The sequence below is a fragment of the Dasypus novemcinctus genome, chromosome 2 (genome assembly GCF_030445035.2).
Source record: "Dasypus novemcinctus isolate mDasNov1 chromosome 2, mDasNov1.1.hap2, whole genome shotgun sequence".
Classification (NCBI taxonomy): Eukaryota; Metazoa; Chordata; class Mammalia; order Cingulata; family Dasypodidae; genus Dasypus; species Dasypus novemcinctus.
The window spans coordinates 54,390,477-54,409,121 of record NC_080674.1 but is presented as its reverse complement, the minus strand read 5'-3'; the positions used below and the strand labels follow the sequence as shown (position 1 = coordinate 54,409,121).

Sequence of the window (18,645 nt, the reverse complement as noted above, 5' to 3'; positions counted from 1 at the left end):
TCCATCTTAGCTGAGTGTGGTAAGTCCAATAAATCAGATTGTAGGTGCTGGAGTCTGTTGAGGCTCAGGATCTGGCTATCACATTGTCAGTCCAGAGATTCAAATCCCCTAAATATATCTTAAACCCCAACATTAACTGCACCTCCAGCACATTGAAGCTCTAATTATTAATTCAAGGTGGGAGCAATGCCTTCATGCTCCGTTCTCATTAAGCCCTGGAGATTACTTCAATTATCCGAGCCTAATAAGGTCTGGCATAAGTAGTACGTGACAAGGCTGAATCTTCAAATATTAGAGCCTTGAGTGTCCTTATTCAGCTTCTTCCAGACTCAAGCTTTATCAGCATAATGCAATTTTGAAATCCCAAATCCAATTCCCAAATTACTCACCAGGAAGAGTATACGACTCTAGCACACTTGCTTAGGAATATTTTCACCTCTTAAAGTGACAGGAGGCTCAGTATATTACTTGGGTTTTTTTTTTTTTTCCAGAGAGCTGCTTATTCTAGTGTTCATTTTACTCAGGGACGTTGGATTTGTGTTCAGCGTAACTGGACTCAAAGCACTGAAAAAAATCCTCCTTCCCAGTGTTTGAAAACTATAACTGATTATACCAAACCCAAACTACTACTCCCGCCCGCCGCCCTCGCCCCCCGCACAAGCAGGAGAGAGAATTCTCAGGGAGTCCTGATGAGACCTTGCCTCCAGGTTACCCAGGGCTGGGGGTGTCCCCCTGGGCAGTTTCACATGTCTTTCCGCCTCAGTCAGGTACTGGTTTTCCTGCTCACAAAGGAACCTCCTACACGTTTCTCGCCCCGCGGTACCATCTCGTGGCCTCAGACCCTTTAGGAACTAGCTCCTGGGAGAAACACTAAGTATCAGAGACTCCACGCCTCCTACGTCACAGCGCTCGCCTCCTATTGGGAGGTGGGAGGGGATACCATGGCTCTCCGCAGCTAGAGCACTGAATTCTGCTGCGCTTTACCTAACTGGAGCTTACGGTGGCACACATAACGCAGGCGACTGCACTACCTGCAAATTTTCGGATCTCCTCTGGCTCGCCCTTCTGCCCGCGCCTCCAGAGCCCACGGCCCACGGCCGACGCCCCTCCGCCCAGCTCGCAAGCAAGCCTCCCCTTGGCTCTCCCGCGCTTCTCTCCGGCCGCTTGCAAAGGCCTGCTTTTTATAGACGCCGCAGCCAATGAGCGCCCTCCTCTCCTCAGCTTTCCCGCCCGGCCAATCGCCGCGCCCCTTGTGTAATCTTCGGCCCTTCGGCCGCTCTCGGCTATTTTCGCTGTTGCTGGCTCTTCAGGGGCTGCTCGCTCGCTGCCAGAGACGCTGCTTTTTTTTCCGGGTTCGGAGCCGTTCCGGATGCTTTAGGCTGCCGGATGTCTGATCTCCGGATAAGTGAGGCGTTTCTGTACATGGATTATCTGGTAGGTGCGGGGCAGGGGTGGCGTGTCGCCTCTCAGGTCTCGGCGTGCCCGACGTCCCTCCGCGCTGAGGAACAGCCTTTTTGCTTTCTTTCTTTGGGATGGGATGCCTTTGGGGTTCTTTCTCCTGCAGCGGCTGTAAAGCTGCGGGGGACTCGCGGAGGCGGCAGCCGGGGCCGCGGGCAGCAGCGCAGAGGGGGTGGTGAGCTGACAGGTAAAGGTGCGGCCGGGCCAGCCGGGCTGCGGGGTGCGGGTCGCGCTGGGGCTGCCTCAGAAATGGGGCCGCGGCGGGGCGTCCTCTGCCCGCGGCCGGTTTCTTTGGTTCTCTCTGCTCTCCCCTCAAAGGACTTTCTTTCCGGGGAAGCCGGAGTTTTCCGCTTTCTCTAAACAAGAACTTCAGGTACTATTAAAGAGCTATAACCAGAATGGCTCACTAAGTGCCCGGCAGCCCCGGTCATTTGGTTGTTATTAGATCTCGAAAGCTCTGACCTCGGCGCGGCAGGGCTTTAAAAGCACATTACCATAAAGTAGACGGGACTAAACTCCTCGCCTCCCGGCCGGAACAGACTGGGTAGGGGCAGGCAGTGCCCCACCGCGCAGGTCGTGCGCGCCTGCTGCTGTGCACGGGCTGGAGCCGAGCTGTCCTTTTAGGCCAGGCTTGCACTGAACTTGGGTGGGAAAAGTGTCATCCCAGAGTTGGAACATTAGTTTTAGAGTGGATTTGTTTGTATGTTTGTGGAATTATGCAAGCATCATATATTGCTCCAGAGATTATATTTCCCCAGAGTGGCAGTGTCTGTGGTCAGTTCTCGTTTGCATTGCTTATATTAGCTCCTATAAATGACTGTTTACCGTCTTAGCCAGAACCGCTATTGCAATGCAGAGTTGAGATACAGTTAAAACATTGACCCTCCTGTCATCTCGTGGGACACATGCACTTGATTTTCGCCTGCAGATTGGCCTGGCAGAGATTCGCCAGTGCCTTCTAGGAATTACACTTAAAGTCTGTGAAATGCCTTAGCTGAAAGACTATGGATGCTTTCCTGATAAAGAAAAGCTTGACGAAGACTGGTGTAGTAATGTATTGGGGCTTATTTCACTTTATATGAGGAAAAGGTTCCCCTTGAAGCTTCTTGCTTGATGTTTTTGTGGCGAAGGATGGTTATTGCAGTTAATGCGTGACATTGTGAATAGAGCACTCCACAAGAGTCGAAAATTCTGAATTCAAATTCGGTTTTGTTATTCATTGGCTGATGGCAGTAATTTCCTTAATGTTATTCACCCACTACCTTTAAGGGGATTATCTGAGTATGAGGGTACTTTAAAATGCCAAATTGCCTTGTAAATTTACAAAATGTCTTGTAAATTGACAAATTTACAAGTTGCCAAATGCTTATGAAAGATTTTCTAAATTAAACTGATTAATTTGTAGCTTGTCTTGTATGTTACTATCGTTTTTGTCTTGCAGTCTGCCCAAATTAAAGCCAAGGTAGTAAAGGATGATTGTCAAGTAGGAAAGGGTGACAGCAAGTATAACTTTTGAAAGTTAATTTTGAGTATTTAATTAATAATTCCTAAAAAGAAAACCAAGTGGCTCTGATCCTTTTCTTATTTTCTTTATTTACTCTTTGTTTGTTAAATTTACATATTGCATCACAAAGGCTGTCTCTGAGAGGTGCCAAACCCACCAAGACAATTAGTGAAAACAGTAATGCAAACAGTGGTTACTCACTCAGGTTAACCCCTAGATGGCCATAGTCTAAGGGTCGGTGGGTGGATGAATGAATGTTTGTGGGGCTCAAGGTTACCCTAAAAGCAGATTAATTTCTTTGCCATTTTACTGTCAGTTTTGTGTCAAGGTCAATGGGCTTGCTTGCTTTATCTGCCACGCCTCCCCACACACTAGTTTTGCTTTGGTGTTTAAAAAAAAAATCACTGTTTGTCACTTTAACTTTGCTGTTTAATAAATTCACAAGTGTACTGAAACAGCCCCCTAAAAATACAAAACATTGCTTGGATAATTCGTGGAGGTTAGGAAAATATTTTAAAGCAAACGGTTCAGTTTTCATGAGTATATAGCATACCCTTTATCAAATTATTAAAGAAAATCTTTAAGCATTAAGTCCACTTTTCACTGAAACTGGACTAAAAAAAAAACCCAAAAAACAAAAACAACCCTCCTGAGATAGTCTTTTTGTATAACTTTCAGAGAAAATGGTGCACGGCTCATCATTCTTTTCCACTTACTGTCAGATGGACTCCTTTGCTGATGCATATCTTGCATGGTGTTTATTAAAAACTCATTTCTGAAAAATAAAAATAAATTTCTTTGTGTCTGTGATCTTATTTTTAGAATAAGTCAATTCCCAAGTTCCTTTACCTACCATTCCCTCCTGCCCCTCTCCTTTTTTATTCCGAATTTGATTCTAAAGAATTTGCCAAGTTTGAAGACTAGATTAAATGCCCAGTTTGTGCTCTTGTCAGTAATAATGGTGTGTGTCACTCCCTCCTTCCCTCTTTCCCTCCTTCCCTCCTTCTGCACTTCCACACTTCTCTCCTCCCCTCCTCCTCTCACTTTCTTTCCCTTTCCCACTTCCTTCCTTCCTCCCTGCCTCCCTACCTTCCTCCCTCCCTCCCTCCCTTTCTTCCTTCTATCAGTTTTTGACTTTCTTCTTGTTCTTTCTTCTTGTTCTTGTTGGAAGCTGCAAGAGGAGCTGTGTGTGTGTATGTATTGTGCATTGTTCTTTGGACTGGATCTCATCACTTAACCTTTTTATGTGAGGAGAGTGGAAAGTAAGAGAAAGGCGAGAAAGGTGGAGGTGCTATTTTTAACAACTTTTAATAGGATAGAGATATTAAAACAGATGAAGAAGTTCTCTGATTTTGTTTATCTTAATTTAAAAGAAATGTTCACAATTAGAGGAGATAGACAAGGTGAGGGACAATACCTTAATATTTAAACAGAGCTTTTATTCATTTTTTTCAGGGAAATAAGTTATAACTTTGTTAATTGTAAATATGTATATGTATCACCCACAGCTTGACATGATTCCTGGCAAGTATTAGGGCATTATATTTATTTGTTGAACTGAGTCAGTATGAGATGGAAGGGCCAGTTCTACCTTTCTCACCAGCTTCTAAACAAGAAAAGATAAAATCTGTTTGGTTTAGGTGTTTTGTTCTGGGGAATTCAGAATTGTATCTTTTACTCTTAGCTTTAAGTTTATCAAGATATGTTTTGTTTAGCCTGGGTGGCAATTTAAAAATAAAGATATCTGTTTCCCATTTGAAAGGGATCTCTCTAGGAGGCCACATATCAATTTTTTCTCATCTTTTTTCATGCCATGGTTTATTGACCATGTTCACATCTGTCAATTCAATTGGGAAATGTTGTCTACTGCTCCAGTAGGCAGAACCAGCATCTGGCTCCCTCTTTTTTCTAATGGGTAGTACTAATAAGATGGTATGCAGAGGTTTTGCTAAGGTAGGAGAAAAGAGTTGTAGTGAAAGAGAAAGACATGTATACCAGGTTATCTTGGAAATGGACAAGATCAGTTTCTAAGCTCCTTTTAGTTCAAAATTATCCTTGTATGTTGACTTGCATATATTGGTGGGTCTGGATTTCAACTTTTTTTCTACCTTCTGCCATCAAAACAGCAGCAATAAAATTTATACTCAATGCCTGTGGTGATTAAATGAGATAATGGAGGGAAAGTGATTTTATAAGCAGCACATAGCTTTTCGGATACAATATGTTAATGAATTATGCTCCTGTTGCTGATAGTATTCTTATACTTCCTGTAAGATGACTGTTACTGCTTGGTGGTAAGTATTATGTTACCCTTTAAATTAGTCTCAATATATGGAAAGATGGGGAGTATAAAGCAGAAAGTCCTAAGACTCTCTGGACGACTTTAATATCTATAAAAAATAAGACCTCACTCTGATATTTTCATAAATTCATTTGACAAACATTTATGGATTTCTGTTTTATGCATGGCCCTACAGTCTTGGGGGATGAGCCCCCAGCTATGATTCTGTGGAACTGGAAGACCTGAGGCTAAAGGGGACCTGTGTGGCAGGACAAGTTGGGGAGGGCACTCAGGGAAGGTTGGTGGCTTCTGATGTACTCCTTTACTTTCTGTTACATATCTCTTACTTTATGTGTTTCTTTGTTTTTTTGTAAACTAAAGTAAAATACAAAGTTATAATTGAAGATGGGACAACGAAGAATGCTTGATTAATCTTGGATGCCTGTTGTCAATTAATGGTCATTGCATTTATATATTGCATTTTGGATTTAATAAGGCCAGGGTTCTAGATTTTCTTCGCTTATATTAACTGGTGAAATTGGCCTAGTTTCATGGTTACATGCTGTACCTGCCATCATAAAAATTCATTTGTCAGTGGGGAAAATCTGATGAGAGAAGTTGGATGGATCAGCATAAATCCATCACCATTCCCAGGATAAAAACCAACCAACCAACCAACCAACCAGCCAACCAGCCAGCCAACCAATTAAGAACAGAAAGTCGTGATGAAACACGAAATAGAAACAAAAGGAGAGCCCATTCATACATTGTAAAGAGCCCGTTTGAAAAGAGGAGTAAAGGTGCATTTGTGATTTTATATGATGCTCAGTTATCTTAAAAGTGTGCTGATTTTAATTCTGAATGAATGTGAACATTACAAGTTATATTTGGTGTGACTGACTATACAGTAATAATATAGGCCAAACATTAAAATTCTTAAGTTCATCTGAACTAGGCAAAGAATCACATTAAATATTCCTTTATTAATAAATCATAAGATAAAAATAAAGTGAACACAATAAACAGTGCTCTATCAACTATGCCATTCATAGCAAACTTTTTTTACCGAAATCATTCTGTTAGACAGAAACTTTTATGCAAGTGTTAACTTTGGTTCCTGACCTGGTGTTAGTTTCCATTGCTCCAATTCTGTAGTGTGAATCCTAGCAGAGGACACACAGAAGGCAGGAGTTGCATTCTGAAGGCTGCCTAAGCCATGTACTTGTTGGCAGGTGGGCAGTACTGGTGGGGGGAGGTGGTAAGTGTGGGGTAAGCCTGTGACTTATAATTTGGAGGATAAAATCAGTTAGTTTATTGAGCACTTACTGTGTGCCAGAACTATTTTTTTTTAATGCTTTCCCTATATAATGGCATTTCAACCAAGGCTCAGAAGTACAGAGCTAGCAAGTAATAGTTCTGGGATTGTGGCTCCAGGCCCTCCCTCTTCACTGCTTTCCACTTGGGAAGTTGAATCTCTTCTCTATTAGGCTGGGGCAGAGTCTCAGACAGCTTAGTGCTAAAGCTGTTAAAATACAATTGAAATTTTCTAAAGTAAACAGGTGCAGAAACTGCTCCTTGACCACTGCTGCGTTAAAGAAATTGGGGGCTTTGATGTTCCCGCTTGCCCTCAAGGACTCAGCTTTGCCAAGTGTCTTTTAACCAGGAGGTTGGATAGACAGAAAATTGGGTGGTGTCCCGAGCCTCATGCCCATGATGTCCTTACCCTGATCACTGAGGTGATCCTCAGCATCTGATGTTCCATCAGGTGACCACAAAGCAGATTTCAGGCTTCCCGTTACTCCCCACCACCTCCTTCAGGAGTATGTTCCTGCCGCCACAAGCCCCGGTTTTCTTTTGAAGAGGTCACTGAGACTCAGGAGCTACTTGTCTGTGCTAGCTCTGCTATGCTTTTTTGAGTGCCGCCTGAGAAGTGGGGCAGTGCTAGGCCCCAAGCAGCCTTTTGCTTTTGGACTTCCGTTGGGCAAAGTCCCCTGCTGACTTTAACTATAAAGTATTTTTTTCTGAGGTAGACTGGAGGAAAGGCAAGGTTTTTAGGGAAGGTCTGATAAATGCATTGGAGATAACAAGAAGCTGGTGTTTCCCCTGATAACTTCTCATAAATCGAAATAATGATGGCCTTTATTTTGAAGCCCGCAGCCCCCTTTATTGGGCTGTGGCTCTCCCCTTCATGTGTCTCCAAATGCAGCAAGTATTTGGGGACTCTAAGCCGGTCAGATTCAGTTGACCGTCATTTCCGAGTGTCTGAAGAGTTTCTGGGCACTTCTGGCAGTGTGCAAAGCATACTTCATGGGTGTGCAACTTGTTCAGACATATGGAACCCTGTACTCAGAAGAGCTCCACACTTGATTTGATTCTCTGTGCTGACCTTCTTAAAATTCTTAGTAATTTTTAAACAAGGGACTTCTTATTTTCATTTTGCACTAGGCCCTGCAACTGTTTAGCTGGTGGTCCTGACTTCTAGTGCTGGAGACATGGGGGAGTCCCTTGGATGTTCCCAGGCCGTGACCTTCATCTGAGTCTGTAATCTGCATCCATGCAAGGTCCCTGACCATCTTGAGCACTATTTTATCACCAGAATCTAGTCTGGTGCCTGGTAAACAGGAACTGTGTACCATGTGTGATGCAAAGTGCTTTACGTGCATCACCCAGTTTAAGTCTTCTGACAGTGGACAGCTGTGTTAAGAGATATTACTGATTTGAAAATGACTTACAAACTTAGGAAAGAGGAAACTTATGGCTCTGAGAGGCTGAGTATTGACCAGGATCTATATAAGCAGTGGGGTGCCAGGGTATGAATGTAGCTTGTCTGATTCCAAATCCTTGCTTGTAAGCATTGTTTGGTACTGCTTACATAATAATAACTGTTGAGAGCCTCTGTGAGAGGGACTGCGTGGATCACAGACTCACACTGTAAGTTGAGGGGTCATTTGGTTGCTGCTGTTACCTCAATACCTGAGGGGGCTTGTCCTGGGAGCTCGGTAATAGTACAATTCCCAATGGGAGAGAGTGTAGGTTTGTCTCTTGTGCTGAGGTTTGCTCACTGACCTTGCTTTTCATTGTTTGCCCACTCTCCCCTTTACTCTTTTGCATCAACCTTGGTATTCTGTATTCTGCTCTTTGGCTTACAGTGAAACACACCTACATGATTTTGATAGTAACTAACCATTTGCAAAGTTTGATTTGCTGGGTAAGCTCATTTATCAGGTTCCTTTGTACCCAGATTTGCCTGGAAGTATTCTGACCTCTGGACTGCTTCTCTTAGGGTTGAGGTTGAGGATTTATTTCCTTAGAATTGTGTCTATGTCTCCCAGAGAGAGAGAATCGTGGATTCTTTTTTTCAAAGGGATAGTTCCTTCTCTGTCTCTCAGTCTTGGGGCAAGGGAATGGCAATCTTTAGCCATCCCAGGACCAAGGATTGCAGAACATATGGACTGAACCTTGTTCCTGATCAATCTAGAAATGGAATCAGGAACTAAAATGAAATATTCTTTAAGAATTTTATTTTTAATTAGTAATTATTGTAAGGATTCAGAAAAGTACAGTAGAGAATTTAACAGACTTCCATGTACCTAACATCCTGCTTAAACAGCTGTTAGTATTTTGCCAATTTAACTGAAAAACTTTTACAGTCTTTTTTTAAAAGAGATGACACTTTAAGGATACAATTAAAGCTTCGGCTCACTCTGTTTCCCCTCCTTCCTGTTTTGACAACTATCCCAAAGTTAGATGGTAAGGTTCTCAGGCATGCTTTTGCACTTTTATTAGTTATCTTGTACACATAAATAGTATATAGTATTGTTTTGGTAACAATGGTAATATACTATGGTTATCTTTTTTTTTTTTTAAGATTTATTTATTCTAAACACCCCCCTCATTGTTTTGCACTCCTGTCTGCTCTCTGTGTCTGTTTGTTGTGTGCTCTCTGTGTCTGCTCGTCTTCTTTTTAGGAGGCATCAGGAACCGAACCTGGGACCTCTCATGTGGGAGGGAGGTACCCAATCCCTTGAGCCATCTCTGCTCCCTGCTTGTTTTGTCTCTCATTGTGTTTCCTTGTTGCATCAGCTTGCTGCACCAGCCCATCGTGTCAGCTCACTGTCTTGCTTGTCTTCTTTAGGAGGCAGCGGAAACTGCGCCCGGGATCTCATGTGGTAGGCAGGCCCCAAATTGCTTCAGCCATATCCGCTTCCCTATACTTATCTTTTTTAAACTTGTTTTGTCCACCTACTTCATGTTTATGACATTGCTAAGTGTAGCTGGAAGTAGATCTGTAGATATTTACTTTATATATCTGGTTATTACCATATCTGTTATTATATGTAGAGATCTTAATTTAGACTTTGTGAGATGTTTACAGAAGAAAATAGGTGTTGATTTTGAGACATGGTTTTGTGTGTGTTTACTTGTTTTGGCTAAAGTGAATCTTGTAACAATCATCAACTGTTTAATGAAATTGTAATATATGTATTTCAGTCTTTATTATGATTTATCAACTTATGCTTTCCAGTTTACAGTGGGCATTTTCTAGTCATATTAACACACATACTGAATATATATTCTTGCTTGTCAATGGACTGGTATTATTTTGGCAACATGTTTATTATTAAAGTAAAAGCTTAGTGATAGAAATTGGAGAGCACAACAAAGCAAATGGGAAAAAAAATCTGTACACTGGCAACTGACAAATAACATTTACATTGTATATTGTCCTACAGTCTACATGCATACTTACTCACCCATATAAAAAAATCATCCCGGCATTATAATGAACAAAGTTTTGTCACCTGCTTTTTAAAAATTTTTAACAGTTTCTCTAATGCAACATGAATTTTCTGCATTATATACATATGAAAAATCAACCTGGCATTATAATGAACAAAGTTTTTGTCACTTGCTTTTTAAAATTTTTTTAACAGTTTCTCTAATGCAACATGAATTTTCTGCATTATATTAATAACCATAATTTACTTCATTAATCACCTTTTCATTGAATATTTTTGGTTTGCTCCATGTTTGGTTGTTATAAATAATGCTGTAATAAATAGTCCATATAAATGCTTTTGTATTTTTTATGACAGTGTATTATAAGGACAGTCATATTTTAATAAATCTTACTACAAAAAGGGGTTACCATAACCAATAAATTTGGAAAAATGGGTCTAGCAAAGTTAAACAGGTTTCTTTATGGTAGTGTGTTTTAATATGCTAATTAACATGGTAACTCTCTAAATGTGATATTATGTGCACTATTTGCATTTAAAAGCTCTTGCTATTGATTACATGAGTTAATATTTATAATTCACTTAGAACGATGCCTGGACATAATCAGCCACTGTTTGTTAAATCAAAGTTATGTAATAGTAAAGATAGTGATAGTGATGATATTAAAGTTTATTGAGATTTACTTTTCCATATTCTATGGGAAGTACTTCATATACATTCACCATTTATTTAGTTCTTTAACAATCCTCTGAGAAATCGAGGCTATTATTTTTCCCGTTTTATGGTTGAGGAAACTGAGGGTTAGGGACAACTGAATAAGCATAATTGCTTTGGTTGTTAGGGTGGTGACCTTCCACAGTTTTAATCTGTATACATTTTATTGCTGTAGAGAAGGAAAAAAAATTGTTTGAACTCCTGGATTTGAGTCCCAGGTATTCCACCTATAATTGGTGTGAATAATTTCCCCAACTCTCAGCCCATAGCAAAGTGGAAAAATAAGTGGAGTGTTGCAAAGTAATCATAAATTTAATATACAGACTATAAAAATTGAGATTATCGTTCTAACTTTTTGTGGATATTAAAATATCATCTTTATTCTGAAATGATAGTGAATGGTTGTTTGTCTGTCTGTCCTGTCTCTCTCTCTTAAAATGTCATTACCAGGCAGAATAAAAACATGACGATTCTGTTTGAATCCCCAAGTTTTTGTGTGTGTATTTATGTATGTATGTGTATATGAGTGTGTGTAGAATGTACTTGATTCTAAAACTCTAAATACTGGGAATCTTGTCTAAACAATGACCCTGAGCTATACTTCATTTATTTGGTTTTTTTTTTTTTTTTTTTTTTAAGATTTATTTTTTATTTATTTAATTCCCCTCCCCTCCCCCGGTTGTCTGTCTTCTGTGTCTTTTTGCTGCGTCTTGTTTCTTTGTCCGCTTCTGTTGTCGTCAGCGGCACGGGAAGTGTGGGCGGCACCTTTCCTCGGCAGGCTGCTCCCTCCTTCGCGCTGGGCGGCTCTCCTTATGGGTGCACTCCTTGCGCGTGGGGCTCCCCTACGCGGGGGACACCCCTGCGTGGCACGGCACTCCTTGCGCGCATCAGCACTGCGCGTGGGCCAGCTCCACACAGGTCAAGGAGGCCCGGGGCTTGAACCGTGGGCCTCCCATGTGGTAGACGGACGCCCTAACCACTGGGCCAAAGTCCGTTTCCCTACTTCATTTATTTGTAAAGTTCACTTACCATCAGGGTCACTTATCACTAATAAAATCATATATATTTAATAAACTGTAAAGTGCTTTTAAAAAGTATCATATTATAATCTCTTGTATTAGTCAACCAAAGGGGTATTTATGCAAAATACCAGAAATTAGTTGGTTTTTATAAAGGGTATTTATTTGGGGTAGGAGGTTACAGATACCAGGCCATAAGCATAAGTTATTTCCCTCACCAAAGTCTATTTTCACGTGTTGGAGCAAGATGGCTGCTGACGTCTGCAAGGGTTCAGGCTTCCTGGGTTCCTCTGGGTTCAGCTCCCCTGTTTTCTCCACAAGGTCAGCTGTAGACTATGAGGCTCTCTAGGCTTTGCCTCTCTCCACAAGGTCATTTGAAGACTTACCAGGCAAACGACTCCGTCTCTCTCCCGGGGGCTCCAGCTTAAGACCACCATCAAACTCCAACATCAAAACTCCAACATTAAGAACCCTCAACTCTGTACTTTGCCATACCTTTTATCTACGAGTCCCCACCCTCCAAGGGGTGGGTTCTCAACACCCTACTGACACAGGAGTTATACTTGATTAAGTAATCAAGTTACTTAATCAAGTAAGCCTCTGAATCCAATATAATCTTATATGCCCAGAGGGAAAGACCAGTTTACAAACATAATCCGATATTTCTTTTTGGAATTCATCAATAATATCAAAGTGCTACACCTCTATATAGATTGGTGTAAGAGTTCATATGACTTAATATAATGATATCAACAGAAGGAGGGCAAGTGAGTCTCTCTCCCTCTTGCTGTCATTGATTTTTTTTTTCTCTCATTACTGACTTTGAAGTCTTCTCCCCCAATGGCAATATATTTTGTGAAATAATTTAAATATACATTATATAGGAACACATTCCTACTTGTATATTTTAAGAGCTGGGGATTAAAAAGTTGTTCTTGACCTTGAAAAAGACATTTTTTGGGTCTTTTCTGCAATTTACCCATATTTAAAATATGCTTTCTCCTAGACCCAAGAAGAATGTAAATATTAATTTTTACTATTACTTTAACATTTATTCCTTCCTTTTTTCCTTCCTTGATTTATAAAGTGTTTAAGGTGGCAATTATGACTATTAAATATAATGAGAATCTTATTTATTAAAAAACCTTTTAGCATAGGATGATTATCTTATGTTCTTCCTGGAATAGCTGTCTTTTCTTTCCATTCTTTGTTTTCTAATTCTGTGATTTAAGTGATAATAAAGTTGTCTATACATACTTGATTTGTCATTCATTCACTCATCCGCTCTAAGTTTTTTAATAAGCCTTTTATGTTATGGTGCTGTCCTGGGTACTCACACCAGGGAGTAAAATGTGAGCCTGTCCTGAAGGAACTGACACTCTTGTAGAGAAGAAAACTAAGCAGTAACATTTTAGAGTGGCATATTCAATCTAGAGGAAAGTAAAGGTTACTAAGGGAGCACATGAAAGGGAAACTATTCTAGACTTGGGTGCCAGGGAGAGCGTCCCAGAGGAGTCATTTTTAATTAGCCTCATTGAGGTTGAGTAGTTTGGCCAGGTGACACAGGGAACAGCTTGTGCAGAAACTTGGGAGTGAGAAACCCCATGATTTCAAGGAGGTCCCTGGCTTAGTGTGGCTGAATCAAGGTGAGGAGCCAGAGTAGACATGAGGTGTCAGAGCCCAGCCTGGGTTACATAATGGAAAACTTAAAAGTTTGCCTGGAGGAACTTGGTCAAATCTGGCTAAAGTGAAGAGAAGGATTGAAAAGGAAGGCTAGACTAGAACAAGAAAACCAGTTGGGAAGACGTCTTGATCTAGGAATAAAATGATGGTTATTTACAACCAGGTAGTAAGCAGGAAGGATGAAGAGCATTGGATGGATTTAAGCAACATTGATGGATAGACAGAATTTTGTAATTGGAAGTGAAAGATAAGAACAGAAGAGACATCAAGAGTAATTCTCAGGTTTTTTGTTTGAACATTGTTCTGACTGTCTGTTACTAAGTAACAACTATCTCACATGGTAGTTTAAAAGCAACAGTAATTTACTGAGTAATCTGGGGCTTGCCTGGGGTCAGCAAGGCAATTCTATGTCAGGAAGTTACAGTCAGATGGTGGTGGGGGAGGGGGATCATCTTGAGGCTTCTTCACACACGTGTCTGGCGCTTGGGCTGGGAACACTCCAGCAGCGGGGGCCGGACAGGCTTGGTCTCCTGGGACATCTCCCTTCATGTGTTCTTTCTACACAATGATTCCAGAGTAGCTGGACTTCTTACATAGTGACTGAAGTCTCACAGATCGAATGTACCAAAAGAAATTGGAAGAAGCTGCCTGGCCATTTTTAACCTAGTTTCAGTAGTCATGCAGCATCCTGCCTGCTGCATTATAGTCCTCAAGGCCTGCTCAGGTTCCAGTGTAGAAGACAGATATGCCACCTCCTGGTGGGAAGAATATCAAAGAACTTAAAAACATACGTTAAAACTAACACAGGCATAGAGGTGATTAATGAAATCGTGTTCTGTGATAGTTAATACTTGAAGGAATAGTAGGTTGGGAGGGAAAGTAAGGAGTTTGATTTTGAAGTACCTGAGTTTGAACTGCCTTTGCAAAATCCATTCTAAGGTTTCAAGTAAGTAGATGAAAGCTCAGGGATGAGATTTGGAGATGTAGTAAAAATAATACCTAATATTTATTGTTACTTGCTATATACTGAATTATATTGTATTTCTTATGTCATGTGGGAGGCATAATGCTAGTGTTTTTCATGCATTATCTGTTATTTTAGAGATTAGAGAGCTTAGAGAAACTGACTGACATACCCAAGACATGATGTAGGCAGGATTTGAAACCAGGTCTGGGCTAATATTCTTAACCACTAAAATGATAACTGAAACAGTGGCCATACATGAGTTTGCCCAGGGAGGGTTGTGCTAAGGAGGAAAGGAAGAATCCCAAGGAATCCCACTGCCTAGGTTAATGCTGGCACATGGTAAGCACTCAGGTTTTATGAGACCATAAGAAGAAAAAGATCGTAAAAAGGAACGTGAGAGAAGACTGAGGGGTTGGAAGGAAACCTGGCACATGTGATGGAAGGCAGCCTGAAGCATACAGTTTTGAGAAGGAGTAAGCGACCAATTGTGTTAAATGTTGTTTAGAGATCATGCAGTGACTGGAAAATGACCACTGGGTCCAAGTCAGTGGTGATCTTGTTTAGAGCATTTCCACAGTGGTCTGGTCTGGTGGAAAGTGAGGAAATGCTGCTGCTGCATTTAAGTCTTTTAAGAAATTTTACCCTGAGAGGAAAGAAAGATGGGGTTAACTGGAGGAGGAGGGAAGATTAAGGGGGCTTTCCTTTTTAAATGGGACTAGACTGAGGCTGTCTAAATGCTGATGATGTAGAGTGTGAGGTCATTTTGCTGATTCTGACTGAAATATTGATAGGGAGGAGCATTTGAGCAGGGTAGGATTGAAACAGCTGCAGGGGGATGACCAGGGAGACAGAAGGGTTGGCTGCTGTGCAGTGTTGAAGTTAGAGACCAGGAATTAACAATGAAACAAATCTAGGTGGTTGTAGTAATATTTTTTTCGTTGTAGTTTGGGTATAGGTTTTGAGAAGTTGGATAGTTAGATTGATAAGAGTTTTAAGGCTTTCCAGGTGGATCAATGGCTGGACACTGGGGTAAAGGAATGTAGGATATTGGCAAGAAAATGGTTTGACATGCTGGTTGTGAGATCTAAGTTAATGGAAAGGAGGGAAGTGAAAATAGAAAGCAAAAGACACAGGGACTGGTAGATTTGGTGTAATTTGGCAGCCAGACTTCAAACTTCAATGTAGTGAGACGATAGGGTATATGAATTTAAGTTTATAGAAGTAGAGTAGTTCTTGAAGTAAAGGTTTCTGTATGTGGCCATGGTAGGCAGCAGAAAAAAGTGGTGTATGTGGCCAGTGAAAAAAGGTGGAAGAGAAAGTACAGCCAACATGTTGGATGAAACAACCTCATGGATGGTAAAAGTCACCAGGATGATGGCAGGACTTGGAGGTGATAGAAAGACTGAGTCAGATGTCAGTAATCCTCAGTGAATGAGCGGAAAGGTTGGTAGACTTGTTAACCAGAAATTGTAGTAGGGTCTAGGTAGCATGCAATGTCATGAGTCTGAAAGGAGTAGGGGTACTTTACTTGTGGTAGAAGAGAAATGGTCCGGAGATACTTAAAGTTGATTTTGGGGGATTCAGTTAGGCCACAAGGATAGAGAGTATGTTTAACAAAGATTTTGAGAATGTAGAGGAGTTTGTTTAATGGTTAAGAGGACTGCAGGCTTTGGGTTGAATTGTCTGGCTCCACCGCTCTGTGTCACTTTGGCAAGTTACCTAACTTCACAGTGCCTCACTTTTCTCATCTGTAAAGTGGGGGTAGTAAGAGTGACTAACTACTGCATGCTTTTGTTGTGAGATTAACAGAAATAATACTTATGCTTTTGAAACACTTAGAATACTTTTCTGCCTCCACTTCTTGCTCTTCATCACAGCAAAAAACTCAAACCACTTATATCGGCAGGCACTTACTAAGAGCTTCACTCATTTAATCCTCTCAGTGGCCTTATGAGCTAGGTACTATTGTCATTGCCATTTTTCCAAATGTCAAAGCTGAGGCACAATAAGGTTAAACAACTTTTTCATAGTATTACAACTAGTAAGCGGCAGAGCTGGAATTTGAACCAGGAAATCTGGCTCCAAAGCACTTGCTCTTAGCTGGTACTGCTTAATTCATGTCTCATACATACATACATACATACATTTTTATATATATATATATTTTTAACACTTTTTAAAAATTAAAGTTAATAGATCCCAAAGAACGTTGCATTAAAAAACAAATAAGAGGTTCCCATATAACCCACTCTCCACACCCCCACCCCCATCATTTTTATAAATTGTATGTTTTTGAAGATATATACATCTCAAAAAATGTTACACTGAAAAACATAAGAGGTTGCAGTATACCCTCCCTCCTCCCACACCAACAACCTCCCCATCATTGTGGCATACCTACTGCACTCGGTGAACACATTTTGGAGCTCTGCTGCTCCACATGGATAATAGTTTACCCTGTAGTTCACACTCTTCCCCAGTACATTCAGTGGGTTATGGCAGGATATATAAAGTCCAGCATCTGACCCTGCAATATCATTGAGGATAACTCAAGGTCCCAAAAATGCCCCCACATCACATTTCTTCTTCCTTCTCTCTGCCCTCAGCAACTACTGTGACCACTTTCTCCACCTCAGTGCTACAATTTCTTCTATTACTAGTCACAATAGTTTTATAGTAGATTATCAGTAAGTCCACTCTAATCCATATTTTATTCCTCCATTCTGTGGACCCTGGGATGGTGATGTCCACTCCACTTTTAGATAAAGAGGGGGCTTGGATTCCGCATGAATGATGAATACAATTCTTCTGTTTGCAGTCGTAGGCACTCTTTATTCCCTGGTGTGGTGGTTGACCATCTTCACCTCCTTGTTAGCTGACCTGAGTTAAGTCCAATGAACCAGAGAGTAGGAGTTGTAACTGCTGAGGCTCAGGGCCTGGCTGGCACATGGGCAGTCCAGAGATTCAAGTCCCCTAAGTATATGCCATCCCTAGTGCCAAACACAGGTTCAGTAAAAGTGCAAAAGAGGCATGTGTAGAAAGGTCACTTGAGTCTAGCTCCATCACACTCAGGAGCACAAATTCCAAAGTAGGACTCTCTGACCTGGCACAGAACTCCAAATCCATCTGCCATGACTATATACCCTGTCCTCACACATGTTAACCACAGCACCGTCATCACTACTGCCACTGCCGTCGTCATCACCACCACCGCCACTATGGCAGAGGGTTCTTTGGAAGGGCAGGGGAAAAGGGGATTGGTGTGAGGCTAACTTGCAGAAAGGAGGCACAAAGCTGAGTGGGGTGAGGATATGCATAATCTGAAAGATGGTGGAATTAGCTATATGTGGTTCCAGAAAATTTTCATCTAGCTGTTCTCTGGTTAAGGGTTTGGGTAAAGGTTGGGCCCATTAAATGGAAACCTGATTGGCTGATAAATGGGCCAACAGCCCAATTATTTGATTCTCAAGACCCCCCAGCCTCTTATTTTCTGTTACAGGAATTGTACTTCCAAGAGTGTCATAGTCTTTGATGAGTGGAGGGACTGTACTCTCTTGAGTACTGGATCTGTCTTGGTCTGTCACCTGGGCTGGACCTATTTGAGGACTTCCTGGCTTTGAGTCCATGCTGGCTTGTCTCCCAATGCAAAAAAGTGCTGAGTCCAGAAACTGAAGAAGATGGCCCAGGTTGAGACCTTTCAACTGGATCTAAAACCCATCTCAGGCAGTGTGTTGGAGGCAGGAGTTTGTTTTCTGGTGAACAGCCTGCTTAGTTAGACTTCATGTGTTATGTCTGAACAATTGTGTAGTAATCTGGATGGACTATTAAAGTTGAAATGACCTGTTTGATCCTTGCTTTTTCTTAGTTTTACAGAAATAATTTTTGGTTGGAGAGTTGACCTTTTCCCTCTTCCTCTTACTTAACCATTGTCTTCTTCAAGCCATTCACCACAGCGACTGAGTTGAAACTTCTTCCAGGGCTGCCTTAATTATGTGTATTGGGGAAACGGACTTTGGCCCAGTGGTTAGGGCGTCCGTCTACCATATGGGAGGTCCGCGGTTCAAACCCCGGGCCTCCTTGACCCGTGTGGAGCTGGCCATGCGCAGTGCTGATGCGCGCAAGGAGTGCCCTGCCACGCAAGGGCGTCCCCCGCGTGGGGGAGCCCCACGCGCAAGGAGTGCGCCCGTGAGGAAAGCCGCCCAGCGTGAAAAGAAAGAGCAGCCTGCCCAGGAATGGCGCCGCCCACACTTCCCGTGCCGCTGACGACAACAGAAGCGGA

General features: G+C 41.6%; 1 protein-coding gene across 4 annotated transcripts in view; it reads left to right on the top strand.

The window, feature by feature from the left end:
- Positions 1–1,291: 1,291 nt before the first annotated feature.
- The window catches only part of ARL15 (ARF like GTPase 15), a 442,869-nt gene continuing 425,515 nt past the window's right edge, over positions 1,292–18,645 (top strand). For 2 of the 4 annotated variants that reach the window (XM_071208115.1, XM_071208116.1), the window contains exon 1: positions 1,292–1,434. Coding sequence is in view for 2 of the 4 variants with exons in the window: in XM_058308932.2 (XP_058164915.1) it covers positions 1,387–1,434 (48 nt within the window). In the remaining 2 variants the exon portion in view is untranslated. The remainder of the gene's footprint in view (positions 1,435–18,645) is intronic. The other 2 variants (XM_058308932.2, XM_058308939.2) reach the window with 1 other exon arrangement.